The 23,057-nt window shown below is 48.3% G+C and overlaps 1 protein-coding gene across 1 annotated transcript; it reads left to right on the forward strand.

Moving 5' to 3' along the window:
* Positions 1 to 1,512: 1,512 nt before the first annotated feature.
* On the forward strand, positions 1,513 to 17,620 carry LOC311116712 (putative transcription factor Ovo-like 1; the record flags this gene model as incomplete). Its single annotated transcript, XM_084191759.1, has 5 exons — positions 1,513 to 1,612; positions 5,884 to 6,140; positions 6,337 to 6,495; positions 14,001 to 14,145; positions 17,283 to 17,620. The coding sequence occupies 5 exons, from the start codon at positions 1,513 to 1,515 to the stop codon at positions 17,618 to 17,620; spliced, it is 999 nt and encodes a 332-aa protein (XP_084047885.1).
* Between the last annotated feature and the right edge of the window lie 5,437 nt (positions 17,621 to 23,057).

The raw sequence follows: 23,057 nt of genomic DNA on the forward strand, positions 1-23,057 counted from the left end.
TTTCTTTCTCTCTCTCCAGATGCAGATTGCAGAGCTGAACCACAGTCAAGTTTTTTGACAGCTACTCCAACGGCTGTAGAGCTTTACGAAAGGTCATCAAGGAGGGTGTGAATTGAGTGTGAATGGGGAATTGGTTTCAGGTGTTGAAGGGGTAGAGGTGTCTTGTAGGGGCTTGTGTGGTCAGGGGTGTGGATAGAGTGGTAGAGGGTGACCTGGGGGGGAACAATCAGAGAGACAAGGGGATAATGGTTAACAACGGGGGTCTGTAAACACACAGTAGGGGGGAGGGCAGGGCAACACACACATTTGAGGGTGATTAATGGTCTTTACTATATACCTGACAGAGATTCCAGAGATCTTTCAAACGTGCAGGCCTATAATCTTGTTCTCCTGAGGCTAAGGTTTAGCATACATGTATTATAATAATCAAATGATATGGGAGTTTCCATTGTAGGTTCAAGGCTCACTATTTATGTTGGTAAGAGAATGTCAATGTACAGCCTCTGTTGCATTTTACATTACATTTTAGTCATTTAGCAGACGCTCTTATCCAGAGCTACGTACAGTTAGTGAGCGCATACAATTTTCATACTGACCCCCCCCCCCCGTGGGAAACGAACCCACGAACCTGGCGTTGCTAGCGCCGTGCTCTACCAACTGAGCTACACGGGACTACGTGGCCTTCTGTGCTTGAGGTGTATGCGAGAGACACACACACAGGAATAAAATAACAGCTAATAGCCTACTGCCTCCCATATAGGTGTTACCCGTGCATCACTACGACAAAACTCTTTCCCCCTTTCCCCCCCTAACCAACTCGTTCTCTCCTGTCATGAACTCTTTCTCTGCTGTCATTCTCTATCGTTCTCTAACCTACCCTTTTCCAACATATTTTCTACCCCTTCTTCTCCTTCCCACCGCGGAGCTGAATGGAGAAAGAGGGAGGGAGTAAGAAAAGAAGAAACCGGTCGAACGGGTACTAGCCTAACCCGGGTTTGGTTTGTCACCGTTATTCCTGGGGCGCATGCGCGCTGGTACCTGTGCTTCCTGAATAAAGGAAAGGAGTAGCCTACCTGTGTTGTGCTTGGACCCAACCTCTGTCTCAATTCGCCGTGTTGTGTGGCGCTGAATCGGAATATCGGCCGTCTACCTGACAACTCCCGTTACTTTAAACGTCGAGGATAGAACGTAACCTGAAAGTACGGGCACACCTGAACAAGCTAACTCACCTGTAGCGACGCTAATGCTGTTTTTGTGGAGTGTGTGGGCTTGGGGAGAAAAAAACGGGAGAGAAGACTGAAACTGCGGAGCTGCAGAGTTTGTTGTAGAGGTGGAGAAGAGAAAGGAGGAAGGACTGCGCGAAGAAAGAGAAGGGAACAATCCTTCCCGGTTTTTTTTATCTCTCGAGGAGAAGGTATATTTTGAAGGACTTTTTTTCACCAGTTTACCTGGAGCGTATTGATTCTACAGAAAGTTCTACCGAAGAGGACAGTTGAACGGTAAAAAAGGAGCATGCCGCGAGCCTTCCTGGTAAAGAAGGCGAGACACTCGCCCGGTAAGCGGAACTGGAGCGAGCTGCCAGACGACGAGCGCGGGGACGTATATATACCAGGTGAGCGAGCTCCAGGATGTTGTTCCGTTAATGAACCATTTTGTTTCGGTGGAGCACGAGCAGCAGCACATAATCAAATAACGGGAAATCAGCGTTCCATTACACTATTAATTAATTGTTAGGCTGTAATTAATGATGCATTGTAACGGTTTAACAAAAACTCACAATCATATACACTGTTACAATTATTTATCCAAAAGAGTAGGCTACATTTTGTAACAGTAGGCTATCGGGTTGGAATGTTTTGGCAACCTTTTTACAATGTCATTGTAGGCCATATTCCAGGATAAATCATAGGCTAAGAGAACATTTAACAAACTTTGTTTGTGGTATTGTTGAACTTTTTCTGTCTAAGGGTAGGCTAACGTGTTTCAGTGTTGACACATTACCTTGCAGCGGACAAGTCCCAACTACAGCGTGTCATTGTTCCCCTGTGAGCCACAAAGATAACCAGGACACCGTTACAACTCCTGCTGTCCGACCTTCAGACCCGAGTAGTTTCCTTGTAGGAGAGAGTGGGCGTGAAACCGGTTGCAACATTGCCCCGGTCTACATCACCCGTACGGCCTGTCATATCTTGACTGTGCCTTGGTTGGCCTATAGGCAGCCTAGACCGCTTCATGAAACAAGTGGATCTTGATTTGCAATAATAGATTACAGACGTAGTCCTTCTGTGTAGTATAGGCTAGAAAAGATAGGCATGGAACTGTTTGCCGTGCAGACTAAAATGCATTATATTTATTTAATCATAGTCTGCACGGTAGCCAAATACCTGCCACTGTTTTGGAGGAAGGTTTAACCTCAAATTCAGCCTTTGATGCTGTTTTGTGACAAACAAGCCGCGTCGATTGCATCTCCTCCATGCAAATCCAACGTACTTTTTTCATTGTCTTCTTCTTTTTAACTATATGTCTCTCTTTCGCGATCCTGAGAACAATCGTCATTGTGCCGGTGGGGTGTTTTATTGTTAGGGGCTGTAGTATCAGATAACTGAACCTAACGGACAACCCCGCTACTCGCTGCCCCTACCTCCCCCTACCTCCCCCTACCCGTGTGTTTGTGTGTGAGACCCCCTTCCCCCACCACCGTTAACTTTTAATCATTACCCTTTTACATCCTCTAAAGTCTCTGGTAGTGAAACCGACCGTTAGATTAGCACCCGAACAGGAGATCTAATTCACTTCCTGAACTAATATATTTTAAAGACAATTAAAAAACGGTTTGAATAACAAACAAACCACGCCTCTCAGTGTGGTTAATGGGGTAGGCTAGTAAGTTCTGTTTTTTCTTTTTCTGATGTGCATTATTTGATTAGTATAATACGTTTTTATGAAACCAATTTAAAAACCAAGGCTATTTATCTCCAAAAGATTTTAACGTTAGGTTATTGCGTGAAGTGTGCCAAAGCACCAGCAGTGGTACAGGTGAAAACGCTGTTAGCCTGCCCCGCCGGCTCGACCTTTCACTGCGACTACAGCTGTGATCATTGTCCAAACAATGCTTCCATGGCGTTTATCACCGGGGTTAGGTGAAGTTACACATTTCTCTCCATAATTCTGAGCAAGATAATTAGATAGGCTAAGTGTAGAGTAGACAAGCTATGAAACGTATTTGCTTAGTAGCTATTGTATTTTTTTTTTTTTTGCTTTGTAGCTTCAATTAATAAAAGAGCACAGGAGATATTTTTTTTCCAAGTTGAGAGAAACAAAAAAAAACTGTGTGTAACAGTGCCTGTGCAAACTTGGGTAGGATAATTATTCCTTGAACGGGGTGTGTGTGTGCGCGCCTCCGCGGGCTGGTTAATGTTTAGCCTAGTAGATGCTGGGTGAAGTAACGGACTAGAGGTTGGTTAGTGCCTTCGTCTCCCTACACACCGTCATACACCCTTAGCAAACACAACACACTACGGGCGGATCTGTTGTTGACTCGCCTTGTCTCTCTGCAGGCGAGATTACAAACTCTCTATTAGCCTATATCATTTTATATTAGGTCTACAGAAGGCCTGAACGATGTTCGATACTTTTCGTTAAACCGTTCGTTTCAGACTGTTGGAGAGCATAAATTCGTTTTTCAAAGACGAGTCTGAACCAAGGTTTCTAATATCATTAGTATAATATCTGGTTCTGTGGACCGTCGTTGTCCTTTTGGAGACACGCGCGGCGCCGGTGTAGATGGGAGGGGGTGAGCAAACAGCTCGAGCTTAACTCACCAACATGTCTAATCAGGTGTGTGTCATCATTTTAAAGTGAAATATGGCTTCAGTTGAGCCATTACGTTAAACGCAACTTCAGCCTATTCCAGTATGACGACCGGGAATGATACCGTTATGACCCACACAAAACAACGGCTCTCGCTCTCATAAATTTGCATGCTGATTTGCGAGTTATCCCGTTGTCTCGTGTCCTGTTATAGAATCAACAGATTCATTGTGTGCCCTACTGACATTACAGAACAAACACACACACACACACACACACACCTCAACAATTACTGGCTCTAGGTGTTTGTAATGTAGTCAAATGGGACCGTCAATGATCAAATATCATTATTAGTAACTAAGGATGTGCATCATTACCATTCGATACATTTTAGTTTGTTACAGGTTTATTTTTTTGCCATTTATGTTTTGAGGTTGGACTTTTTTAGCACGTTAGCTCGGAGGGCGCACGGATTGGTGTCACCACGTTAGTCAGTATGTGTTACACCTGTGCTGGTTGGTCCGTCTCGTTAGTGGAAAGGCGTTTCACCTGTGCTGGTCCAGGTGATATTTTAGAGTGGCTGGCCCAGTGCGCCAGTTGTCCTGGGAGATGCGGAGGGTTAATGTCAGGGGTGTAAAATACTTAATTAAAAACACTTTAAAGTACTACTTAAATCGTTATATATTTTATTTTTTTGGCGTCTGTACTTTACTATTTCTATTTTGTACAACTTCTACTTCACTACATTCCTAAAGAAAATAATGTACCTTTTTTACTTTTGATACTTAAGTATATTTAAAACCAAATACTTTTAGACTTTTACTCAAGTAGTATCTTACCGGGTGAGTTTCACTTGAGTCATTTATATTAAGGTATATTTTACTGAAGTATGACAATTGGGTACTTTGGTTGGCGCTCCCCATTTTCGATTTCTAGACAAACAATCCTTTATCTGATCGTCCCTGGTTTCATTTTGCTCCACTGTGTGTTTTGCTTCGCGTCTTTCAGTTAGTTTTTTCTTGTTTTCTTCTTCAGGGTAAATGTAGTGGGTCTCATGGTGGGTAACAATTACCTAGCAAATTACATAGGTTGTCACTCAACTAATAAAGCCTAATATCAATTAAGCCATTTTAGCGTTTGAACGCTGAAGGTGCCAAGATCAGGAACAGGCCGTCTACCTCGCGTTGGTCAGCGTGCGAAGCTGGGCTCAGTGCGCGGTTTGGCTGAAGGTGCCAAGATCAGGAACAGGCGGTGTACCTCGCGTTGGTCAGCGTGCGAAGCTGGGCTCAGTGCGCGGTTTGGCTGAAGGTGCCAAGATCAGGAACAGGCGGTGTACCTCGCGTTGGTCAGCGTGCGAAGCTGGGCTCAGTGCGCGGTTTGGCTGAAGGTGCCAAGATCAGGAACAGGCCGTGTACCTCGCGTTGGTCAGCGTGCGAAGCTGGGCTCAGTGCGCGGCTTGACCAGGCTGCTGATATTGCCTGGGGTTGTTCGGCATGCAAAAATGACTTCTAGATCAATGACTGTCAACACAGTTACATGCAGTTAATCAGTTGTGACAAAATATTAGAGGTATTTTCAGAAGGGAGAAATATTGTAATATAAGCAATAATAAATATATATATATATATATATATATATATATAAACCGGCGATTCGTAATGTTTGAATCGATTTTCTGACCGATGCATGCTATTTGGATCAGTTTGGGGTCCAAGGACCGAGGCACTTGTATCTTAAGCATTTGAATCGGGGACCGATGTGTCTCGGTGAATCGTTACATCCCTATTAGTATGTAACCGGTTGAATAGGATAGTTACCCTTCGCTACAACCACACAACAGAGCAGTGAGGCACACACACCCCATATACACTGTGTGTGTGTGTGTTTTTAAGGAGCGTTTAGTAGCAGCCTGTGTCTCTGGACTGGCAGGTCAGACTGGTCCAACGGTAACTAGACTGTGTGTGTGACATGGCCCTCTCTGTCACCCTTTAAACACAATTAGACACCACCCACGCACACACACACACACCTATCTTGAACTTGCACAAAACATTTTCATCTCTGTCCTTCTAGTGTCTGTCTTCCCCCTGCCCTTACTGGAGGAAACGGAAGCCAGTCCAGCAGAGACCGCCCCCTGTCTCTCCACAACAACGCACTGCCAATACGCCAAAAACACACACTCCCTCCTGCATGATGTGCACAGCGTGATGACCCCTATAGCGGAGCTGCCCTCGTGCACAGTGCTGGGTCGACCCCAGAGGTTAGAGGTCACAGGGTTAGAGCTGAAGAGGAGGGCACAGAGCAGCACTTACGTCCGCTCCAAAATCAAGGTGAGTTACTGAGGCATTTTTTTATTTTATTTTATTGATATAATCGTGTTTGGTGTTCTGAGCCATAAGACTCCTGAACAGCTAATCAAATGGCTACCCAGACTATTTGTATTGAATATAAGACCCCCAATTATCGCATGTGACCAACTTTTTTCCCCCCTCTCTGTCTCTCTCTTTATCCCTGTCTCTTCTATAGATAACTACAGGTGAGCTACCCAGTGAGATTCCGATTCCTCCCCAGCCTTCCGTCCCCGAAAACACCACCACACCTGTTTCCTTGACGACGTCCCCTACTGCCCTGGTCTCCACAGTAACGAGGTCAGGGACAAGTTCACAGGCGTCGTTCGTGTGCCAGGTATGTCACAAGACCCTCCTCTCCCTTCTAACCCATTCTCTCCATCCTTCTCTTCATATTTAACCCATTCTCTCCATCCCTGTCTCAATTCCTCTCTTCCTTTAACCCATTCTCTCCATCCCTGTCTCAATTCCTCTCTTCCTTTAACCCATTCTCTCCATCCCTGTCTCAATTCCTCTCTTCCTTTAACCCATTCTCTCCATCCCTGTCTCAATGCCTCTCTTCCTTTAACCCATTCTCTCCATCGTTCTATCAGCTATGCCAGAAGAGCTTTCACCCTCTCTCTCCACTCCCTCATCTCTAACCCATCTCTCTCTCCTCTCCCTCCATGTCTTCCTCTCTAATCAATCTCTCTCTCTCTCTCTCTCTCTCTCTCTCTCTCTCTCTCTCTCTCTCTCTCTCTCTCTCCCTCCCTCCATGTCTTCCTCTCTAACCATCTCTCTCTCTCTCTCCCCCCATGTATTCCTCTCTAACCCATCTCTCTCTCTCTCCCTCCATGTTTTCCTCTTTAACCCATCTCTCTCTCTCTCTCTCTCCCTCCATGTCTTCCTCTCTAATCCATCTCTCTCTCTCTCTCTCTAATCCATCTCTCTCTCTCTCCCTCCATGTCTTCCTCTCTAACCATCTCTCTCTCTCTCTCTCCCTCCATGTCTTCCTCTCTAACCCATCTCTCTCTCTCTCCCTCCATGTCTTCCTCTCTAACCCATCTCTCTCTCCATCCTCTCCCTCCATCTCTTCCTCTCTAACCCATCTCTCTCTCTCCTCTCCCTCCATGTCTTCCTCTCTAACCCATCTCTCTCTCCATCCTCTCCCTCCATCTCTTCCTCTCTAACCCATCTCTCTCTCTCCTCTCCCTCCATGTCTTCCTCTCTAACCCATCTCTCTCTCTCTCTCTACTCTCCCTCCATGTCTTCCTCTCTAACCCATCTCTCTCTCTCTCCTCTCCCTCCATGTCTTCCTCTCTAACCCATCTCTCTCTCTCTCCTCTCCCTCCATGTCTTCCTCTCTAATCCATCTCTCTCTCTCCTCTCCCTCCATGTCTTCCTCTCTAATCCATCTCTCTCTCTCTCTCCCTCCATGTCTTCCTCTCTAACCCATCTCTCTCTCTCCTCTCCCTCCATATCTTCCTCTCTCACCCATCTCTCTCTCTCCCTCCATGTCTTCCTCTCTAACCCATCTCTCTCTCTCTCTCCCTCCTCTCCCTCCATGTCTTCCTTTCTAACCCGTCTCTCTATCTCCATCCTCTCCCTCCATGTCTTCCTCTCTAACCCATCTCTCTCTCTCCTCTCCCTCCATGTCTTCCTCTCTAACCCATCTCTCTCTCTCCTCTCCCTCCATGTCTTCCTCTCTAACCCATCTCTCTCTCTCTCGCTCTCCCTCCATGTCTTCCTCTCTAACCCATCGCTCTCTCCTCTCCCTCCATGTTTTCCTCTCTAACCCATCTCTCTCTCCTCTCCCTCCATGTCTTCCTCTCTAACCCATCTCTCTCTCCTCTCCCTCTCTAACCCATCTCTCTCTCCTCTCCCTCCATGTCTTCCTCTCTAACCCATCTCTCTCTCTCTCTCTAATCCATCTCTCTCTCTCTCCCTCCATGTCTTCCTCTCTAACCCATCTCTCTCTCTCCTCTCCCTCCATGTCTTCCTCTCTAACCCATCTCTCTCTCTCCTCTCCCTCCATGTCTTCCTCTCTAACCCATCTCTCTCTCTCCTCTCCCTCCACGTCTTCCTCTCTAACCCATCTCTCTCTCTCTCTCTACTCTCCCTCCATGTCTTCCTCTCTAACCCATCTCTCTCTCTCCTCTCCCTCCATGTCTTCCTCTCTAACCCATCTCTCTCTCTCCTCTCCCTCCATGTCTTCCTCTCTAACCCATCTCTCTCTCTCTCTCCTCTCCCTCCACGTCTTCCTCTCTAATCCATCTCTCTCTCTCTCTCCCTCCATGTCTTCCTCTCTAACCCATCTCTCTCTCTCTCTCCTCTCCCTCCACGTCTTCCTCTCTAATCCATCTCTCTCTCTCCTCTCCCTCCATGTCTTCCTCTCTAACCCATCTCTCTCTCTCCTCTCCCTCCATGTTTTCCTCTTTAACCCATCTCTCTCTCTCTCTCTCTCTCTCTCTCTCTCTCTCTCTCTCTCTCTCCCTCCATGTCTTCCTCTCTAATCCATCTCTCTCTCTCTCTCTCTCTCTCCCTCCATGTCTTCCTCTCTAATCCATCTCTCTCTCTCTCTCTCTCTCTCCCTCCATGTCTTCTTCTCTAACCCATCTCTCTCTCTCCTCTCCCTCCATGTTTTCCTCTTTAACCCATCTCTCTCTCTCTCTCTCTCTCTCCCTCCATGTCTTCCTCTCTAATCCATCTCTCTCTCTCTCTCTCTCTCTCCCTCCATGTCTTCCTCTCTAACCCATCTCTCTCTCCTCCCCCTCCACGTCTTCCTCTCTAACCCATCTCTCTCTCTCTCCTCTCCCTACATATATTCCTCTCTAACCCATCTCTCTCTCTCCTCTCCCTCCATGTCTTCTTCTCTAACCCATCTCTCTCTCTCCTCTCCCTCCATGTTTTCCTCTTTAACCCATCTCTCTCTCTCCCTCCATGTCTTCCTCTCTAATCCATCTCTCTCTCTCTCTCTCTCCCTCCATGTCTTTCTCTCTCTCTCTCCCTCCATGTCTTCCTCTCTAACCCATCTCTCTCTCTCCTCTCCCTCCATGTCTTCCTCTCTAACCCATCTCTCTCTCTCTCTCTCTCCCTCCATGTCTTCCTCTCTAATCCATATCTCTCTCTCTCTCTCTCCCTCCATGTCTTCTTCTCTAACCCATCTCTCTCTCTCCTCTCCCTCCATGTTTTCCTCTTTAACCCATCTCTCTCTCTCTCTCTCTCTCTCTCTCTCTCTCCCTCCATGTCTTCCTCTCTAATCCATCTCTCTCTCTCTCTCTCTCTCCCTCCATGTCTTCCTCTCTAACCCATCTCTCTCTCCTCCCCCTCCACGTCTTCCTCTCTAACCCATCTCTCTCTCTCTCCTCTCCCTACATATAATCCTCTCTAACCCATCTCTCTCTCTCCTCTCCCTCCATGTGTTCTTCTCTAACCCATCTCTCTCTCTCTCCTCTCCCTCCATGTCTTCCTCTTTAACCCATCTCTCTCTCTCTCTCTCTCCTCTACCTCCATGTCTTCCTCTCTAACCCATCTCTCTCTCTCCTCTCCCTCCTTGTCTTCCTCTCTAACCCATCTCTCTCTCTCTCCTCTCCCTCCATGTCTTCCTCTCTAACCCATCTCTCTCTCTCCTCTCCCTCCATGTCTTCCTCTTTAACCCATCTCTCTCTCTCCTCTCCCTCCATGTCTTCCTCTCTAACCCATCTCTCTCTCTCTCCTCTCCCTCCATGTCTTCCTCTCTAACCCATCTCTCTCTCTCTCTCCCTCCATGTCTTCCTCTCTAACCCATCTCTCTCTCTCTCCTCTCCCTCCATGTCTTCCTCTCTAACCCGTCTCTCTATCTCCATCCTCTCCCTCCATGTCTTCCTCTTTAACCCATCTCTCTCTCTCTCTCTCTCTCTCTCCCTCCATGTCTTCCTCTCTAACCCATCTATCTCCCTCCTCTCCCTCCATCTCTTCCTCTCTAACCCATCTCTCTCTCTCCTCTCCCTCCATGTCTTCCTCTCTAACCCATCTCTCTCTCTCCTCTCCCTCCATGTCTTCCTCTCTAACCCATCTCTCTCTCTCCTCTCCCTCCATGTCTTCCTCTCTAACCCATCTCTCTCTCTCTCCTCTCCCTCCATGTCTTCCTCTCTAACCCATCTCTCTCTCTCCTCTCCCTCCATGTCTTCCTCTCTAACCCATCTCTCTCTCTCCTCTCCCTCCACGTCTTCCTCTCTAACCCATCTCTCTCTCTCTCTCTACTCTCCCTCCATGTCTTCCTCTCTAACCCATCTCTCTCTCTCCTCTCCCTCCATGTCTTCCTCTCTAATCCATCTCTCTCTCTCTCTCCCTCCATGTCTTCCTCTCTAACCCATCTCTCTCTCTCCTCTCCCTCCATGTCTTCCTCTCTAACCCATCTCTCTCTCTCCTCTCCCTCCATGTCTTCCTCTTTAACCCATCTCTCTCTCTCCTCTCCCTCCATGTCTTCCTCTCTAACCCATCTCTCTCTCTCTCCTCTCCCTCCATGTCTTCCTCTCTAACCCATCTCTCTCTCTCTCTCCCTCCATGTCTTCCTCTCTAACCCATCTCTCTCTCTCCTCTCCCTCCATGTCTTCCTCTCTAACCCGTCTCTCTATCTCCATCCTCTCCCTCCATGTCTTCCTCTTTAACCCATCTCTCTCTCTCTCTCTCTCTCCTCTCCCTCCATGTCTTCCTCTCTAACCCATCTCTCTCTCTCCTCTCCCTCCATGTCTTCCTCTCTAACCCATCTCTCTCTCTCTCCTCTCCCTCCATGTCTTCCTCTCTAACCCATCTCTCTCTCTCCTCTCCCTCCATGTCTTCCTCTTTAACCCATCTCTCTCTCTCCTCTCCCTCCATGTCTTCCTCTCTAACCCATCTCTCTCTCTCTCCTCTCCCTCCATGTCTTCCTCTCTAACCCATCTCTCTCTCTCTCCTCTCCCTCCATGTCTTCCTCTCTAACCCATCTCTCTCTCTCTCCTCTCCCTCCATGTCTTCCTCTCTAACCCGTCTCTCTATCTCCATCCTCTCCCTCCATGTCTTCCTCTTTAACCCATCTCTCTCTCTCTCTCTCTCTCTCCTCTCCCTCCATGTCTTCCTCTCTAACCCATCTCTCTCTCTCTCCTCTCCCTCCATGTCTTCCTCTCTAACCCATCTATCTCCCTCCTCTCCCTCCATCTCTTCCTCTCTAACCCATCTCTCTCTCTCCTCTCCCTCCATGTCTTCCTCTCTAACCCATCTCTCTCTCTCCTCTCCCTCCATGTCTTCCTCTCTAACCCATCTCTCTCTCTCTCCTCTCCCTCCATGTCTTCCTCTCTAACCCATCTCTCTCTCTCCTCTCCCTCCATGTCTTCCTCTCTAACCCATCTCTCTCTCTCCTCTCCCTCCACGTCTTCCTCTCTAACCCATCTATCTCTCTCTCTACTCTCCCTCCATGTCTTCCTCTCTAACCCATCTCTCTCTCTCCTCTCCCTCCATGTCTTCCTCTCTAATCCATCTCTCTCTCTCCTCTCCCTCCATGTCTTCCTCTCTAACCCATCTCTCTCTCTCCTCTCCCTCCATGTCTTCCTCTCTAACCCATCTCTCTCTCCTCTCCCTCCATGTCTTCCTCTCTAACCCATCTCTCTCTCTCTCTCTACTCTCCCTCCATGTCTTCCTCTCTAACCCATCTCTCTCTCTCCTCTCCCTCCATGTCTTCCTCTCTAATCCATCTCTCTCTCTCCTCTCCCTCCATGTCTTCCTCTCTAACCCATCTCTCTCTCTCCTCTCCCTCCATGTTTTCCTCTCTAACCCATCTCTCTCTCCTCTCCCTCCATGTCTTCCTCTCTAACCCATCTCTCTCTCCTCTCCCTCCATGTCTTCCTCTCTAACCCATCTCTCTCTCTCCTCTCCCTACATCTCTTCCTCTCTAACCCATCTCTCTCTCTCCTCTCCCTCCATGTGTTCCTCTCTAACCATCTCTCTCTCTCTCTCCTCTCCCTCCATGTGTTCTTCTCTAACCATCTCTCTCTCTCCTCTCCCTCCATGTCTTCCTCTCTAACCCATCTCTCTCTCTCTCCTCTCCCTCCATGTCTTCCTCTCTAACCCATCTCTCTCTCTCTCCTCTCCCTCCATGTCTTCCTCTCTAACCCATCTCTCTCTCTCTCCTCTCCCTCCATGTCTTCCTCTCTAACCCATCTCTCTCTCCTCTCCCTCCATGTCTTCCTCTCTAACCCATCTCTCTCTCTCCTCTCCCTCCATGTCTTCCTCTCTAACCCATCTCTCTCTCCTCTCCCTCCATGTCTTCCTCTCTAACCCATCTCTCTCTCTCTCCTCTCCCTCCATGTCTTCCTCTCTAACCCATCTCTCTCTCCTCTCCCTCCATGTCTTCCTCTCTAACCCATCTCTCTCTCTCTCCTCTCCCTCCATGTCTTCCTCTCTAACCCATCTCTCTCTCCTCTCCCTCCATGTCTTCCTCTCTAACCCATCTCTCTCTCTCTCCTCTCCCTCCATGTCTTCCTCTCTAACCCATCTCTCTCTCTCTCCTCTCCCTCCATGTCTTCCTCTCTAACCCATCTCTCTCTCTCCTCTCCCTCCATGTCTTCCTCTCTAACCCATCTCTCCCTCCTCTCCCTCCATGTCTTCCTCTCTAACCCATCTCTCTCTCTCCTCTCCCTCCATGTCTTCCTCTCTAACCCATCTCTCGCTCTCCTCTCCCTCCATGTCTTCCTCTCTAACCCATCTCTCTCTCTCTCCTCTCCCTCCATGTCTTCCTCTCTAACCCATCTCTCTCTCCTCTCCCTCCATGTCTTCCTCTCTAACCCATCTCTCTCTCTCTCCTCTCCCTCCATGTCTTCCTCTCTAACCCATCTCTCTCTCTCCTCTCCCTCCATGTCTTCCTCTCTAACCCATCTCTCTCTCTCTCTCCTCTCCCTCCATGTCTTCCTCTCTAACCCATCTCTCTCTCTCTCTCCTCTCCCTCCATGTCTTCCTCTCTAACCCATCTCTCTCTCTCCTCTCCCTCCATGTCTTCCTCTCTAACCCATCTCTCTCTCTCCTCTCCCTCCATGTCTTCCTCTCTAACCCATCTCTCTCTCTCCTCTCCCTCCATGTCTTCCTCTCTAACCCATCTCTCTCTCTCCTCTCCCTCCACCTCTTCCTCTCTAACCCATCTCTCTCTCTCCTCTCCCTCCATGTCTTCCTCTCTAATCCATCTCTCTCTCTCCTCTCCCTCCATCTCTTCCTCTCTAACCCATCTCTCTCTCTCTCTCCTCTCCCTCCATGTCTTCCTCTCTAACCCATCTCTCTCTCTCTCTCCTCTCCCTCCATGTCTTCCTCTCTAACCCATCTCTCTCTCTCTCTCCCTCCATGTCTTCCTCTCTAACCCATCTCTCTCTCCTCTCCCTCCATGTCTTCCTCTCTAATCCATCTCTCTCTCCTCTCCCTCCATGTCTTCCTCTCTAATCCATCTCTCTCTCCTCTCCCTCCATGTCTTCCTCTCTAACCCATCTCTCTCTCTCTCCTCTCCCTCCATGTCTTCCTCTCTAACCCATCTCTCTCTCTCTCTCTCTCCCTCCATGTTTTCCTCTCTAACCCATCTCTCTCTCTCCTCTCCCTCCATGTCTTCCTCTCTAACCCATCTCTCTCTCCTCTCCCTCCATGTCTTCCTCTCTAACCCATCTCTCTCTCCTCTCCCTCCATGTCTTCCTCTCTAACCCATCTCTCTCTCTCCTCTCCCTCCATGTCTTCCTCTCTAACCCATCTCTCTCTCCTCTCCCTCCATGTCTTCCTCTCTAACCCATCTCTCTCTCTCCTCTCCCTCCATGTCTTCCTCTCTAACCCATCTCTCTCTCCTCTCCCTCCATGTCTTCCTCTCTAACCCATCAGATGTGCCAGAAGGTGTTCCAGTACCAGAGGATGTTGAACCGTCACCTGAAGTGTCACAGTGATATTAAAAGACACCTGTGTAACCACTGTGGTAAAGGATTCAACGACACCTTCGACCTGAAGAGACACGTCAGAACACACACAGGTATGTCAGACACACACACACACACACACAGGTAGGTCACACATACTAACAAGAGCATGGACAGTAAGGCGAACAGACTCACATGTACACCACACCAACCATTAACCACTCCACCTACCCCTCACTCCACCTAGTGCTACTCCATCTTATCTCGTTCCTCTTCTCTCCCTCCACCTCTAACCCGTCCCTCTCTCCCTCCACCTCTAACCTGTCCCTCTCTCCCTCCACCTCTAACCCGTCCCTCTCTCCCTCCACCTCTAACCCGTCCCTCTCTCCCTCCACCTCTAACCCGTCCCTCTCTCCCTCCACCTCTAACCCGTCCCTCTCTCCCTCCACCTCTAACCCGTCCCTCTCTCCCTCCCTCCACCTCTAACCCGTCCCTCTCTCCCTCCACCTCTAATCCGTCCCTCTCTCCCTCTACCTCTAACCCGTCCCTCTCTCCCTCCCTCCACCTCTAACCCGTCCCTCTCTCCCTCCCTCCACCTCTAACCCGTCCCTCTCTCCCTCTACCTCTAACCCGTCCCTCTCTCCCTCCCTCCACCTCTAACCCGTCCCTCTCTCCCTCCCTCCACCTCTAACCCGTCCCTCTCTCCCTCCACCTCTAATCCGTCCCTCTCTCCCTCCACCTCTAACCCGTCCCTCTCTCCCTCCACCTCTAACCCCTCCCTCTCTCCCTCCCTCCACCTCTAACCCGTCCCTCTCTCCCTCCACCTCTAACCCGTCCCTCTCTCCCTCTCCCTCCACCTCTAACCCGTCCCTCTCTCCCTCCACCTCTAACCCGTCCCTCTCTCCCTCCCTCCACCTCTAACCCGTCCCTTTCTCCCTCCACCTCTAACCCGTCCCTCTCTCCCTCCCTCTACCTCTAACCCGTCCCTCTCTCCCTCCCTCCACCTCTAACCCGTCCCTCTCTCCCTCCACCTCTAACCCGTCCCTCTCTCCCTCCACCTCTAACCCGTCCCTCTCTCCCTCCCTCCACCTCTAACCCGTCCCTCTCTCCCTCCCTCCACCTCTAACCCGTCCCTCCCTCCCTCCACCTCTAACCCGTCCCTCTCTCCCTCCACCTCTAATCCGTCCCTCTCTCCCTCCCTCCACCTCTAACCCGTCCCTCTCTCCCTCCCTCTACCTCTAACCCGTCCCTCTCTCTCTCCCTCCACCTCTAACCCGTCCCTCTCTCTCTCCCTCCACCTCTAACCCGTCCCTCTCTCTCTCCCTCCACCTCTAACCCGTCCCTCTCTCCCTCCACCTCTAACCCGTCCCTCTCTCCCTCCCTCCACCTCTAACCCCTCCCTCTCTCCCTCCCTCCACCTCTAACCCCTCCCTCTCTCCCTCCCTCCACCTCTAACCCCTCCCTCTACCTCTAACCCGTCCCTCTCTCCCTCCACCTCTAACCCGTCCCTCTCTCCCTCCCTCTACCTCTAACCCGTCCCTCTCTCCCTCCACCTCTAACCCGTCCCTCTCTCCCTCCACCTCTAACCCGTCCCTCTCTCCCTCCACCTCTAACCCGTCCCTCTCTCCCTCCACCTCTAACCCGTCCCTCTCTCCCTCCACCTCTAACCCGTCCCTCTCTCCCTCCCTCTACCTCTAATCCGTCCCTCTCTCCCTCCCTCTACCTCTAATCCGTCCCTCTCTCCCTCCCTCCACCTCTAACCCGTCCCTCTCTCCCTCTACCTCTAATCCGTCCCTCTCTCCCTCCCTCCACCTCTAACCCGTCCCTCTCTCCCTCCCTCCACCTCTAACCCGTCCCTCTCTCCCTCCACCTCTAACCCGTCCCTCTCTCCCTCCACCTCTAACCCGTCCCTCTCTCCCTCTACCTCTAACCCGTCCCTCTCTCCCTCCCTCCACCTCTAACCCGTCCCTCTCTCCCTCCACCTCTAACCCCTCCCTCTCTCCCTCCACCTCTAACCCGTCCCTCTCTCCCTCTCCCTCCACCTCTAACCCGTCCCTCTCTCCCTCTCCCTCCACCTCTAACCCGTCCCTCTCTCCCTCTCCCTCCACCTCTAACCCGTCCCTCTCTCCCTCCCTCCCTCCCTCCCTCCACCTCTAACCCGTCCCTCTCTCCCTCCACCTCTAACCCATCCATCCCTCTCTCCCTCCCTCCACCTCTAACCCGTCCCTCTCTCCCTCCACCTCTAACCCGTCCCTCTCTCCCTCCCTCCACCTCTAACCCGTCCCTCTCTCCCTCCACCTGTAACCCGTCCCTCTCTCCCTCCACCTCTAACCCGTCCCTCTCCCTCCCTCCACCTCTAACCCGTCCCTCTCTCCCTCCATCTCTAACCCGTCCCTCTCTCTCTCCCTCCACCTCTAACCCGTCCCTCTCTCCCTCCCTCCACCTCTAACCCGTCCCTCTCTCCCTCCCTCCACCTCTAACCCGTCCCTCTCTCTCTCCCTCTACCTCTAACCCGTCCCTCTCTCCCTCTACCTCTAACCCGTCCCTCTCTCCCTCCCTCCACCTCTAACCCGTCCCTCTCTCCCTCCACCTCTAACCCGTCCCTCTCTCCCTCCACCTCTAACCCGTCCCTCTCTCCCTCTACCTCTAATCCGTCCCTCTCTCCCTCCCTCCACCTCTAACCCGTCCCTCTCTCCCTCCACCTCTAACCCGTCCCTCTCTCCCTCCACCTCTAACCCGTCCCTCTCTCCCTCCACCTCTAACCCGTCCCTCTCTCCCTCTACCTCTAACCCGTCCCTCTCTCCCTCCCTCCACCTCTAACCCGTCCCTCTCTCCCTCCACCTCTAACCCATCCATCCCTCTCTCCCTCCCTCCACCTCTAACCCGTCCCTCTCTCCCTCCACCTCTAACCCGTCCCTCTCTCCCTCCCTCCACCTCTAACCCGTCCCTCTCTCCCTCCACCTCTAATCCGTCCCTCTCTCCCTCTACCTCTAACCCGTCCCTCTCTCCCTCCCTCCACCTCTAACCCGTCCCTCTCTCCCTCCCTCCACCTCTAACCCGTCCCTCTCTCCCTCCACCTCTAACCCGTCCCTCCCTCCCTCTCTCCCTCCACCTCTAACCCGTCCCTCCCTCCCTCTCTCCCTCCACCTCTAACCCGTCCCTCCCTCCCTCTCTCCCTCCACCTCTAACCCGTCCCTCCCTCCCTCTCTCCCTCCACCTCTAACCCATCCCTCTCTCCCTCCCTCTCTAGGAGTGCGTCCCTACAAGTGTTCTCTCTGTGACAAGGCCTTCACCCAGCGCTGCTCTCTAGAGTCTCACATGAAGAAGATCCACGGTGTGACCCTGCAGTACGCCTATAAAGAGAGACGCAACAAACTCTACGTCTGTGAGGAGTGTGGCCACACCGCCCCTTCCCAGGATGCACTGCTCAAACACTACCACGCCCTCCACCCCAACTCCGCCTTCCTGCGGGGGAAGGGGGCGAAAGGGGGGAGAGGGGCAGGTGAGGGGGGTGAGGAATCGATGCCTGGGTCGCCGCTTTCGAATGGTCAGGATAGTGATGATACTACAGGGTCGGGGGCGCAGTAGAAAGAGGGGGGGATGGAGGAGAGGTAGGAATAGTATAACGGTTGTGTTTGTCAAAACTGTCATCAGGTAAATCTGAAACGTTAAAGGAACATCCATTTTACATATGAAACAACATGTGAGATTAGGATTGAGATTATGCCTCAGTTTGAGATTATTCTGGGTTTTACCTGGAACTCTCCTCCTGATGTTTATCTGTACAAAGAAAAAACACAACTCTCTAATATATTCAGTAAAGGGATTAATATATTTACAGATGTACTTTGCTATGAATTTATCCTGTGTGTTTTAATGCTATTATGCATTTGATTGATGCAAATAACCAATGTTTGTTTTGGGTTTACACTACTGAAAGTTCCAAATGGTGGGCAATAGGAAATATTGCACCCTATACTACTGTAAGGTGTTGTATTTACTGCAATGCCAGGGTTGGTCTCAATTCCTTTTCAATTCCAGTCAATTCAGGAAGTACACTGAAAATTCCAATTCTCTTCAATGCTTTTGAGGAACATTTGGAATTGGAATTTGTTTTACTTTCTGAATTGAAATGGAATTGACCCCAAACCCTATCTTATACAACTGTAATGACTGTTTAATGACAGAGACTGTGAAACAAAGTGCCAATCATGTTTACATTCATATCCAATAGGACTTGGAAGGGATTCAACTTCTATAGAAGAGATTTACTACGTGCATATTGGGAAAGCACAGTGTGATTATTCTAGCCTGGAGATTTACTACGTGCATATTGGGAAAGCACAGTGTGATTATTCTAGCCTGATTCCTGGTCTGTTTGTGTTGTATAGCCATCTCCTATGGTGTTTGACAAGACTATGACCATAGGAGTTGGCAAGACAATACACAGATCTGGTACCAGGCTGAGATTGTATAGGATTCTGATTCTCAGGTTAGAATAAACTCCACTATATAATACTGTTGGTTTTTCTATTTTTTTTTTCTTTCTATAAGTGGTGTTTGTTGTGGGTTAATGTATAGAAACTTTTATCATCCTTTTCATATCAATGTGTTTGAATTTGTTCTGGTGTTTTCGTTTTTTTTCTATAAGTGGCTTTGTTATTTTTGAGTGTGAATCTGCAGTCGATTCTTGGCCAGTGTATTTGCGAATTTCTGTATAGTGGATAAGTGCCTGACTACTCATAAGGGAAAGACAACCAGAAGGCTATATATGCATGGTAGGGAACGATATTATAGTTTCTATAACTGTACAATATAGTATATAAATGGAAAAATATATAAATATGTTTTTATATTTATGGACAGGTGTTTGAATGACTACTATATTAATGGGTTTTCGTTTTCTGTGAATATATATATTTTTACGATCATTCTATCTATAATGTGCCTTGTATCAAATTGTTGTATTTTTGTTTATCTGTAGCAGAACTCGGAAACTCTTAAATGTCCGACTTGGAAACTCGTTATAGAAAGATGAGGTCCGAGTTTCCCACTAGGAAAGTATCATAATCAACCAATAGGAAGCTCTACGCAAAAAAATAAGCTTACGCAAATTTGAACTCTGAGGTTCTGAGTTTCCGAGTTGTCGTGAATGCGGCATTTCAAAGACTTTCTTCTCATGTTGCCAACTTGACTTGCTTAAGGTCTCTCGTTTTTTTTTTTTACCGTTTTGCAAGATTGTTTTCCTGGTGTGTTTGATGGGTGTGGTGGGTTCTGGATGCTGCTGTATGTTCAGTGACTCTTCCTTTGACAATCATGGTGAGGTTGGTTGTTGCTCAATATTAAATCTGTTTCCTGGAAAGTATCAGTCTTTGACCTACTGTGTGTGTGTGAGCGAGGGAGGGAGAGGGGGAAGAGAGAGCGAGAGAGAGGGGAGCAAGAGTGGGTGAGTGAGAATAGAGAGAGATATAGAGAGTAGGTAGGTGTAGACGTCCGTGAGGCAGTAGATTCCTGTTGGTCGTTGTTGGGTCTTGTTGGTGGAATCCAACGGAATCTCTCCTTGTGTGTTCTGTTCTGAGGGGCGATTCTGAACGTTAACTGCACATGGGAGCCTGCATTGCATAAGGGAAAACCGTTGCATAACGGTTTATTTATCTGGAAATCATTGGGCTACGCATTTGTAGGGTAATAGATAACAATCAATACCCATTGAAAGTCGCATGTTTACTGACGTAATATTTAATTATAATATCTTCAGTTATTGCGAATATTTTACACAAAAGGTTAACATTTGGTTTCCATGTAGGCTTCCTACCTCGCGTTTAATGACATTTTAGTCATTTAGCAGACGCTCTTATCCAGAGCGACGTACAGGAGCAATTAGTGTTAAGTGCCTTGCTCAAGGGTTTTTTTATATAATTATTTTGTGCATGAAGCTACATTGTTGCATTTTGTCTTTAGTTGATACAAGATACATTTGTAACTTTTACAGTTGCATTCTCGTCGACAGATGGCGCAATCGGTTTGTATCAAACTTTCCTCCATGCATGTCACATGATCCTTTGGAAAATATTAGCGACGGACACTCCTGACCCACAAACCGATTTTTAATCTCACAATTGGTTAAAATTAGTTTAGGGTTAAGGTAGGAGTCCGTTTTAGATTTTGATTAGTCGTTTAGCAGGTCAGCGGTGTCCTTAGAGTCTTCCGGTGGAAACAGTAACAAACAATTTAACGTGTGAACTAAAAGTAATTTTTGATGTAACAATTCATCAAAAAAAACAGATATTGTCCTCACATTCCGTGTATGCGCCCAACGCGCTGTTTTAAATAGTAGCAGAGCAGACAGTGACAGGTGAGATTGATTTCGTAGCTTGCTAGCCAGCCCAGTGATGGACTGAAGGAGCCTAACGTTGTTCCTTAAAGTCCAATGACATGTTCTGTTTTACAGGTGAATTGGCTCTGGAAGCCAAAAAAACAGCCAAATACTCTATCTAAACGGGAATCGGTACGTTCTAGAAACATAAAGCCCTCTACTTTCATATCACGTCAAAATAATTTCACAAATGCTAAATATACAGTTACTGTACACTGTTTTAACCGGTTTTAACAGTTGTAGCCGACAGTATTTTTCACTGACAACAAACATATATTTGTGGCATCTGTCTTCCGTTTACACCAAGGTGTTCAGGGACACCCATAGCTAATCAGCACCTTCCGTCTGTTTTCCATAAAACAAGCCCTGTAACATGCCTTTATGGGAACCATATAAAGGTGTGTAGTAATTTAACCTTTTGTTTTTAGAAAATTATTTGAAGCTGATATGAAAGATACGTTCCTTATCCTTAAGCGATGCGTGTTAACGTTTAGTAAGCGTCGGGGCTCCTAAAACTTCCCCCACCAGAAGATACTAGCTATCATCAAAAGGTGTTAAAGGTAGTTCACGTCAATGACCACGTTTACAAGCACACCAATATCCCGTTATTAATCGGGATAATCAAGTATTCTGTTTTTGAGTTCACCGCATAGAAACATAATATCCAGTTTCCAATAACCGAGATACAAACTTTTTGGGGTTATGAGAGACCCGGATAAGACGCCTGGGCTATGCTGATTTTAGACGGTGTACTGTGGCACGTAAACATCTTATCCCGTTTCCTGTTGTTTTTTCGCGGAGGCTGTTTCGCATATCATGGGTGTTGTATGACGTTTTCATCTGACTGACAAACAAATCACTTCAAAAAGTAGGCTACCTGCACAGTTCAGTCCACCATATAATAATAATAATAATGTATTGTTGCTGATACTCCGTACTGGACCGTATAGCCCTAACTTTCTGTTTATAATTTCTGACATTTACTTGGCCATAGGTTTATATCTTTTCTGTTTGTATTTTTGACTTTATGTTTTGTTTTACCCCATATGTAACTCTGTGTTTTTTTTTGTTGTTTTTTTTTATCGCACTGCTTTGCTTTATCTTGGCCAGGTCGCAGTTGTAAATGAGAACTTGTTCTCAACCTGCTTACCTGGTTAAATAAATGTTAAATGAAAAATAATAATAAATAATTTCCCACATTTGTTTGTCAACTATAGTTAGATACATGCAGCTTTTCTTCTGTCATAACTTGTTGCCCCAGAAGACTAAATAAAGTAGTGCTCACAAGAATAATGTCTTACATTTATAGAATTAATGCATTAGTAATCTAGTTAACACTGGTAAAGTTGTCTGTTTCATTTAGTGACCAGGGAGAAAACGCAATAACTCCAAAAACAGTGGAAAGATTGTGCTTGTCTGCTTGCATAACAGTGTCAAAGATAACACATCACACAGGCATTCGCTTTTCCTCAAGAGATTTCTCCACTCCTGTTCCCAAGACAAAATTAACATTTGTTGTATCATTTTACTGCAAGAAATGCGTAATTCTGCAGGAGTTAATATTTGATTATGCTACATGAGAGGTGATAGGCCTACAGTCAGTGTCCATATTTCAGTTACTATTCCATATGAGGAATATTCTGTTTATTCATGGATACTCATGCGCGGGATATCAAAGGTAAACATTTTACATTACAGTCATTTAGCAGACGCTCTTATCCAGAGCAATTTACAGTTAGTGAGTGCATACATTATTTTTTCATACTGGCCCCCCGTGGAAATCGAACACACAACCCTGGGTTGCAAATGCCATGCTCTACCAACTGAGCTACATCCCTGCGGGCCATTCCCTCCCCTGGGCCAATTGTGCGCCGCCCCGAGGGTCTCCCGGTCGCGGCCGGCTACGAACCAGGATCTCTAGTGTCACAGCGATGCACTAGACCACTGCGCCACTCGGGAGGGAAAGAGATGCTGAATCACAGCTGCCTTTTCAAAGCTTGACATGCTGAGATTGGAGGGTCCATGGAGATGCCGAGGATTGAACCCGGGGCCTCATACATGCAAAGCATGCGCTCTACAACTGAGCTACATCCCCTCATCTATGAATGCATGATTTTCGGCATTAGTGTTAATAAGTTGCTCGTGCAATTAAATCATTTCAAAGGTCACCGGTCACGGCTGGATTCGAACCAGGATCTCTCCCTCCATGCTGGTGTGATGGCAGCCCCCCGTCGCCGTAGCAACAACAACCTGGCTCCGTACAAACAGCCCTCTAGGAAAGAGAAGGATGGAGGGAAGGAGAGAGGAGGAAGAGAGTATGTACCCCAGAAGAGGTCTGGAGGATATGTTGTTCTACTAACTCTACAGAGAGTCGTTAGTTACTTGTTTGTTCACACACTTTCACCTTCTTTCTCTTTTCGGTGATGGCATCCTATTTTCTCTCGCTGTTTTTTTTGGGGGGTCATATCTCCCCCTTTCTCCCCTTGCACCCTGTCCCTCTCTCCCCATGATCTCTCACACCCTCTCACCCCCTCTCACTCCCTCTCACTCCCTCTCACACCCTCTCACTCCCTCTCACCCCCTCTCACTCCCTCTCACACCCTCTCACACCCTCTCACACCCTCTCACCCCCTCTCACCCCCTCTCACC

This window comes from Coregonus lavaretus, assembly GCF_964263955.1.
Source record: "Coregonus lavaretus genome assembly, contig: HAP1_SCAFFOLD_6654, whole genome shotgun sequence".
In the NCBI taxonomy this organism is placed as follows: Eukaryota; Metazoa; Chordata; class Actinopteri; order Salmoniformes; family Salmonidae; genus Coregonus; species Coregonus lavaretus.